Genomic DNA, 8,945 nt, shown 5'->3' with positions numbered 1-8,945 from the left:
GGACTCGGCCTCGGCAACAGAAGACAGACTCAACCTCGGCTTCGGAGGAGCCCCCACGTCACCCTGCCTAGGGCACAGACCCGCCACGTCAACAGGAAGCGCCATCATCGTCCTACCCCGAATCGACTCGGGTCACGGAGAACAAGACCGGCGTCCCATCCGGCCAGCTCCGCTGGATGGGCAATGATGGCGCTCCACAAGCTCTGTGACGACGGCGGCCCCCAGCTCTCTTACGGAAGCAGGGCGACGTCAGCAAGGACTCGACCGCTCCAATAGCTGTCCCTCCGCCAGGCTCCGTCGCACCTCCGACAGCCACGACATCACGCCAGCAAGGTGCCAAGACCTCTCCGGCTGCCACATTGGCATGTACCTAGGGCGCTAGCTCTCTCTCCGCTAGACACGTAGCACTCTGCTACACCCCCCATTGTACACCTGGATCCTCTCCTTACGACTATAAAAGGGAGGACCAGGGCCTTCTTAGAGAAGGTTGGCCGCGCGGGACCGAGGACGGGACAGGCGCTCTCTTGGGGCCGCTCGCTTCCCTCACCCGCGTGGACGCTTGTAACCCCCCTACTGCAAGCGCACCCGACCTGGGCGCGGGACGAACACGAAGGCCGCGGGACTTCCACCTCTCTCACGCTCGGCTCCGGCCACCTCGCCTCTCCCCCCTTCGCGCTCGCCCACGCGCTCGACCCATCTGGGCTGGGGCACGCAGCACACTCACTCGTCGGCTTTGGGACCCCCCTGTCTCGAAACGCCGACAGTAACCCTGCTTTATGGGAATATTCCGGGGATAACCTAGTCGCCTGAGGGCACATGCGTCCTTAACACTGGACGCTGGGCACTCAGATACCTATAAATACCCCCGCACAGTGCCCTTGAGAGGATAGATTAACAGAGCTATCGCCATCTCGTGCAAAAACCCTGTTTGCATTGCTACACTCCTCCGTTGGATCAACTTGCACCGGAGAGCAAGTTCCAACCGTGCTAAAGTGGTGGTGAGTCAGTGACAATCGGATCATAGTTAGAGGGATAGGATGGGAGATGTGCACAGCCGTAAGCATGTGTATAAGAATATATCTAGCAGCTTATGGACCATACACATATTTAAACTGCACACGCGAACAGTACAATTTACGATGAAGAACATTAAAAAAACAATGTTTTGAATAAACTATGGTAGAATCTAAGATACGCTGCCTGTACCGAATATAGGTTCCTGAATCGGCTTCTCTGCTACTACCATGCATGCATGGAAATGGAGGGAGCTGCGATCACTGATCACCGAGCTCGACGATTTCATTCCACGGCAGCAGGCACAGATGAGAGTCTACCATGAAACACTGCCTGCAGGAATCAGGATAAAGCACAGCAACGAAAAGAAAACGAACCTCCATGAAACTGGAGGTCTCTACATTTGAGGAGCGTCGGAGCCGGAGAAGGAGCAACAGTACACTACACGAACACACACGGCAGCCAGCAGACCAGAGGCGCGCGAGCAGCAGTGCACAAGGGCCTGCCACCCCCCTGTGGCTTTGACCCGTGACCACCACGCGCGGCCGCCCGTCTTGCGGCTTTGCCTTGCCTTTTATACCCATCCCTTCATATTTACATGACAGCTGACAACTAGCAACGAACGACAAGAGTATGACACAGCCCGCCGAGGGGTTGACAAGGGATGAGGCTCTCAGCTTCCTTGTGCCTTTGGTGGCCACCCCCCGCCCCCGGGAGCTGCTGGATGGTGGCGTGGCCGGGCCGGAACCAGATGCGCCGCGCCGGTGGAGCCCCGTGGGTCCTCTTTCTCTTCTTTAGCACGTACGCCAGCGGTCGCTGATGTACATCTCGTTGGCCGGCCGTGCACTTCCTTCTCATCGTAGCAGGCTCGTTAGGACGCATAGCGCGAGGACAAAAAGGACCCAGCAGCAGGGAACATCGCCCTGCATCCTGGTGGCATAAGCTGCAAACACCACAAACATCATGTATTGTTAACCTTCGCACGGTGTTTTACTTCCAACGTGCATAGTCTACTTGAACACAGATAAACCAAGTGTGTTTTTTTTTCAGATAACGATCTACAACAGTTGCAGAAGCATAAACGGAAAAGAAACAAACTCACATGAATGAGGCGCCGGTGCCACTTGTGACATCCCAGAAGGACCCGCTCGTGTCGCCTCTTCACTTGGAGCAGGACTCGTCCCAGTTCCACGTTCACTTGGAGGACGTGGATGAGCAAACGAGATGGTGGGCAGAGGTGGCTCTGGTAGAGCAGGAGGGGGAGGAACAGCCGGCGTACTGGGAGCATGCTGAGACCAACTAGCAGGCGAAGGCGATGATGGATGCGGTGGTAAGGCGATGGAAGCAGATCGGTGGTCATTAGCTGCAGGCTCGGCAGCTGGTGCAGCACGCCCGCTTTTCTTTGGCTTGTTTTTGCTGTACGGACACCCACCGGATGGAGGTGGAGCACCGTATCTGGGCTGTGGCGCAGGAAAATGTACTGGAGCAGGAGCGGGAGCTGCAGGATGCCTGTTGTCATCGTGACTGTGGTGGTGGTGGCGGTGGTGGTGGCTGTGGTGACCATGATGGTGCATGGGTGCAGGACTCGGTGCATCAGAACCACGTCCACTGTGTAAGGAATGCCTAAGATAGGATGAAAGGCTAATCTGCTTCACCCTGCCAAATACAGTGTGATTCAGGCCCAGGTTTCCTGAGGATGAAGATGAATTGGTGATCGTCCGCGCCAACTGTTTCATCCTTGGTACAGATGGCTGGTGGTTTCCAACTTCGAGGACGATGGAGGTCTCAACGATTGTTGGCGGGAGAATCGTTGAACCTTGCGAATTTGTCAACTTGATATACAGATTCTGCAATGCAAAATATTTACAACTCAATTGACAGGAAAAGGAAAAGAGAAGGTACATTACTACTAGGTAAATCTTCCCTTCTCAATTCTCCTTTTGTTTTAGAATAGAATGACAAGTCCTAAGCACCACACACGAACAAGAAAGAAGGTAGAAACATAACTCTATCTAGGTTTGTCCTCGGTGAACCCCTTTTTAACTTTGACTACATAGATTGACAGTAAAATTTTGAGATTACTTTATGATGGAAAAAGATAGTGTATAACACTTTTCACTTAATATGATACTCCCTCCGTCCCAAAATATGTTTTAGCCCATGAATTTTATGTCTATATTCAAATGGATGACAATGAATCTAGTAAAATGCTAAAATGACTAATATTTTGGGACGGAGGGAGTAAGTTTTTATAGGTATTGGCATATTGCTTGTAAAAGCTAAAAATCACTAAGGGCAACCCTAGATGGAGCTATAATTCGTGATAACATGTGAACTGGTGGGATTCACAGGATTATTGAACACGTGGCCAGTAAATTAATAAGTAAATGACAGAAACTTTTGTCAGGTTGCAATATGCCTACAAGATTATATGCATCTTGCATGCAAATTTAGCATAAATATGCATAGACTTGTGGAGTGCCAGAATCACCAAATGTCTAAATGAAGGTTACTAGAATAACCAAATGAACAAATCTCACATGTACATATGCTTCATCTTTTTGTGCTATCAAATTGAACAGACAACACAGACAAACACAAAGAAAGGCCAGAAGGTACCACTAACCTCGTATGGATTGAGCAGTAATCCTGCCTTCATTTGATCCTTTAACTCGTTAGTTCTGTCTTGTAATTTGTAGATCGGATAGTTCAGAGTAAAATTAAAAGTTGCATGGGGCTTCTGAAGAAGAAAAGCAGTTTGTGGAGGGATAATTGTTATTCCTCCTGGAAATTTAATTACTTCAAAGGCTGACGCATTCCCGAATAGAGGCTCAGTCAAGTGGATTGATGACTGCCGTACAACCAAGGACATGAACTTTGATCTAAGAATGCTCAACCATGTTGATGATATAGTCACGTTCTCTGGGAAAGGGACAATGTTGAAGATGATGTTTGTCCAGTTTGATCCATCTAATGGATGTATCATATTCACAACCACCTGCATAGAAGTTCGATCATGAGTCTAGGGAAACTTTATGAAAATATCAAGCAGTGTGTAGATCAAGGGAACTGGAGGGCCTACCGTGGAATTAGGAATGCCAACTTCCTCATATATATCCAATTCGAGCTGGGATTTATTTCCACTCAGCTCAGGAACTGTCTTGTGTAGCCTAAAGCTTGCCGCTATAGCAGCTGCAAAATATAGGTTCATTAGTAAAGATATGCTAAAATGGATTGTTTGTTGCTATGACCCAGTGCAAGATTATACTTCATATGGTTTGTTAACAGAACATAGGCAAAATTGCTGTCGACTGATCTATCTGAACTAAACAAGGAATGACAAGTCACCAGAAATCCCTAGGTCCATAAGCAGTAAATAAGATAAATAGAAAATCCCAGTGTACGATCCCACAGATTAATGCAAAACTCATCCACAATAAGTTATTCACAGTATAACACAATACTAGGTGGCCACACTAAGGTCCCGTTTGGTTTGAGGGCGTTTTAATCTCATTTAGTTCCTAAATTGCTAAACGGTTGAACTAAAACAGAGACTAAACTGTTTTAGTCTCTAGTCTCTCAAGGGGTGACTAAAAGGAACTAAACCATATTAATTCCACTTTTTGCCCCTTCTTTATTTCAGTTGCACTAATGACAGGAGAATGCTAAGGTGTATTTTGGTCCTCTTATGATTTATTTAATGTGTTTTGAATACTTTTAGTCCCTAAAACTAAACAAGGTAGGGACTAAACTTTAATCCCTGGACTAAAGGAACCAAACAGCCCCTAAAACTAGTCAGGCACGCAGAATCAATATCCCTGGCATCACCAAAATTGACGAAACAAGGAATCTAATATGCTACACAAATCAGCAAGCAACACAAAATTGCTACTGACCGCACCGTAGTCCCTAGCCATTACCTAATACCATAGACCAGGGCAGAGAATAGTAGCCCCATTTTAGCAGAAAACTTCGTTGCCTGTATAAACCTACTATGTTTACACAAAAGTAGCACCAACACATGCCAAAGCAGGCCCCTTCCTTGCAGTTGATTCGAATTTTTTTCACCCAAACGCATAACGACTCACTCGTTTTGGCTGAATATTTCCCCCCAAAACGGCATTTCGTCCCCCAGAAAAAGAAGCACCGACACTTGTCTAACAGCCTAAACAGCACACAGATCAAACTCAAGCATCGCCGTCCAGCAGAAACGAGCCATACGCGACTCAATTTGCAGGCCATACACACCGACAGAGAGCAGAGAGCTCTACTATAAGATCCGACTTGCGGCCCCAAAACGCAACGTCTCGGCAAGGTTCCTCGCAGCCAAAGGCAATTCAAATTTCTATCCCGAAACCGAAACTATTCATCGCACACATCCAGATCCAAAGCCGACCGTCCACCAACGAGCTCCCAGCGCAGAGCAAACGCAGATCGAGCACCACTCGGCGACCACGGGCGAACGGGACCGAGATCTCGCAATACGGAGGGGGGGCTCACCTCCGAACTCGTCGCCCGGATCCGGGCCCTCCTTGCCGCCGCCCCACCCGGCAAAGGGCGGGAGCCAGAAGAGCGCCGACAGCAGCACGGCCACCCCGAGCACGAGCGCTGCCACGCATTGCAGCCGAACCACCCTCGCCGCTCCTCCGCCGCCGCAGAAGCAGAAGCGGCCGCCCCTATTTCCTCCTGCGCCGCCGCCTGCGCCACCGCCCGCCCCGTCCGGCTGCTGCTGCGCCTCGCCGGCGTCCTTCCCCATCCGCCGCCGAGATCTCACGCATCCCGGCCGGCCGCCGACGACGAGCGAGGGGGGAGGGGGCGCCCCGCCATTGCCGCCGCTGAGTGGGTGCGCCTGCGAGCGTGCGGTCGGCCCAACTACTGGTCTCTCTCTCTCTCTCCCTAGGGTCGCGGGTCGCTCGTCCGCGTCGTTGCTTAAGGAGGAGGCGATCGAGGTGGGCGAGGAAGGTGAGAGAAAGGGAGAGGTAAACCGCAGCTAGGTGAAACGGAATGCGAGTGCAGCCGAGGCCCGAGGGGAAGGGAGGGGAGCTCGCTCTAGTTGCTCGCTCTCGCAAGATTAGTGTGGAGTGACCAGGTTATCAGTGGGTAAAGGCGTAAAGGGACTCTTGGATAGGTTTATTAAAGATTACTATTTAGTTTTTCGGTTGTGTTCAGGGTAGTGGCTGAGGTTTTAGGGGCTCTTGGATAGATTAATTAGCTAGCTCTTGCATATGTTATACGCATACTAGTACCAACGTTTGCAATTATGTTTAGTTCTTTGGTGGCGGCAACACCATGACAGGGATTAGGTTTTTAGATGTATTATGTTGACTCAGAAACTGGCTTACGCGGATTGGCCAGCAGTCGTTTCTGCCTTATGTTACCGTGAGCAAGATAGTAGGAATTGTGTTGCCCACTTATATGAGCGAGGTTGCTATTAAATAATTAAGTACTATAGTTAAGTACCCAATATTTTAGGGGTCCTGGGCGGCCGCCCACCTCTACCCCTCAGGTTCTGCTCTGGTTATGTTAGACCTAAGGATGACAATGGGTATATACCTATCGGGTAATACCATTCCATATTGTACCTATCAATAAAAATTATACCCGTCGGGTTACATATATACACTCGCAGATATATAATCTTACCCATACTCGTACCGTGCAGTAGGGCTGGGCATTCGGTCTATTAGGGTAATTCGGTTCGGTCTATTCGGGTTTGTGAAATTTCGGGTTCTGAAAAATGAGAACCGAAATTTTCAAAAATATTTTAGGAACAGAACCCGAATAGACTCACAATTTCGGTTCGGTCTATTCGGTCCACCGAATATACCCGAATTGTAAAGAGACTAGTATATTTTGTTAAAATATATACAATAAATAATTAATTGAAAGTACTATTACTACAACAAGTGACTATAAAAATTAGCATATAAAGATATATATACTATCGTTTAGATGGTATCATTATTTCTAGCTAATAAGTTCATAAACCATATAATAATACCATCACATATTAAGAACTTTTTATATTTCGGGTTATTAGGTCTATTCGAGTTTTAAAGGTTAGGAACCGAACCCGAACCCATACCCCGAAATATAGCACATATAGGAACCGAACCCGAACCCGAAAACCCGAATAGACCGACAATTCAGTCTATTCGGGTTCGGTTCGAGTTCGGGTTCGGGTTCGGTTTTTGGTTTTAAAATGTCCACCCCTACCGTGCGGGTAATTTTACTCGTCGGGTAACCCATATCCGCTAGAAAGGTCTCAAATTGTAATATTCCTATCACTTAAAATGTCAAATAAACACACAAATATAAGTTCAACTTAAAATATAGCAAACCATGTGATTACATAATTTAATAGTTAAACAAATAATAGCCGGAGAAGGATTTTATTTTAGCTAAAATGTGCTTCATTAATGATAATAATAGTATGATGCGTGTATATTTTACCCACAGATACACGGATATAGGTAGTACCCACCCATATATGTACCCGTCTATCCAACGGGGCGAGATTCTTGCCCAATAACATACCCGTAGGTAGAGAAACCATCCCATACCCGCTTACATATCAGGTAAAAACCATCGGGTTTTCAGGTACCCATTACCATCTCTAGTTAGACCATGTCCAGCAATTCACCATACGGTTACCGAAACACTGTTTTGAACTGTAGACTGTTGTCGGTGTTTCAAACATCGCTACGACAAGTAAAATTATTGTGCATGTTTCGGGATCTGGTCGGTGTGCGCGGTGGATGCAAGATTTATACTGGTTCAGGCAGAACGTCTCTACTTCCAGTCATCGGCGACTTGCGTTACCGACACTATTGATGATCAAAGCCCATAATAGGGGTTACAAGCGGGCGAAAGAGGGAGAAGAGGCTCCCAAGTCTCTTATTCGTGGTGGAGGTGGTTATAGAGTGGAGTCCTAGCTAAATCTTAGCTTGGCGACGGGGCTCCGACCTCTGGGTCGTCCTCTTGTTCATCGATCATTATAAGTGTCATCTCATATAGGGTTCGTCCTTGTGGGTGTGTCCGTCTGTCCATTCCGAGATCCCGTCGACTAGGGACCAACCTCTTTCTTTTATAGGCCAAGGATGGGGCCGGCTAGTGGTGGCTTCCTTAGGAAGGAATTCCAGACAGCGGTAAACTGATCGTTCTACCATGGGGTAAAGCCACGCGTCCTCATGGTCATCTAGTTGTCTCGTATTTTCTATGGCGGGCGGCACTTGCAGCATGGGCCCCGAGCACCATCATTCAGCCTATGCCGACCCTTGGCCTTCGTAGCCACTATACCATGACATAAAATTAGCGGCAAACATTTGTCGGTAAAAATAGGCTTTTGGCGACAGCCAGTCTGTCGCAACATAATACCATCACAGCATTCGTCGGTATTTAGTATTTTGGTGTCAAACAAACTGTCGGTAAAAATGTCGAGGTATTGTGATAGACTATCTGTCGGTATAAATAATTATTCGTGACACAACATCTGTCGGAAACAAACTGCTAGGACTTAATTAAAAAAGACCAACATGTCATCCTCCTGCGCTAGCCGGCTGGGTACCCGTAAGCAAAAAATAACATCGCGTGTGATGTAGTCCGGCCTGCGCAGGAGCCGCCGCCGCGCCTTACCCTAGACGCCGCCGCCGCCAACGTCCGGCCTGTGCTCCCTCACCTGCGCGCGGTCGCGCCCGGCCTCCGTTGCCCTCCGTCGATCAGCAGCCGCCAGTCCACCACTGCCTCACGCCCTTTGTCGAGCACGGCCAATCCACTTCGTCCCCTCCTGCTGCTAATCCCCTTCGTCGAGCACGGCCAAGGTTGGTTTTCTCTTCTTGCCCCTGCCTCCATTTCCATGCTTGGACTCAGATCCGTTTGCACCTTCTGTCTTCTTTCTCTCGTCTGTGGTTGCTAATGGTGTAGCCCAACAC

The 8,945-nt window shown here is 48.6% G+C and overlaps 1 protein-coding gene across 1 annotated transcript; it reads right to left on the bottom strand.

Annotated features, from left to right (window-relative positions):
* Positions 1 to 1,376: 1,376 nt before the first annotated feature.
* Positions 1,377 to 5,998, bottom strand: LOC100501523 (zinc finger (C3HC4-type RING finger) family protein). Its single transcript, NM_001196224.2, has 5 exons — positions 5,515 to 5,998; positions 4,097 to 4,206; positions 3,641 to 4,012; positions 2,117 to 2,861; positions 1,377 to 1,957 (listed from the first exon to the last, which is right to left on the bottom strand). Exons 1-5 carry the CDS (start codon positions 5,768 to 5,770, stop codon positions 1,869 to 1,871), a joined length of 1,572 nt encoding a protein of 523 aa, NP_001183153.2. The 5' UTR covers positions 5,771 to 5,998; the 3' UTR covers positions 1,377 to 1,868.
* Between the last annotated feature and the right edge of the window lie 2,947 nt (positions 5,999 to 8,945).

The sequence above is a fragment of the Zea mays genome, chromosome 3 (assembly GCF_902167145.1).
Source record: "Zea mays cultivar B73 chromosome 3, Zm-B73-REFERENCE-NAM-5.0, whole genome shotgun sequence".
Lineage (NCBI taxonomy): Eukaryota > Viridiplantae > Streptophyta > Magnoliopsida > Poales > Poaceae > Zea > Zea mays.
Note: the sequence above shows the minus strand (reverse complement) of the source record. Positions and strands in the feature narration are given on the sequence as shown.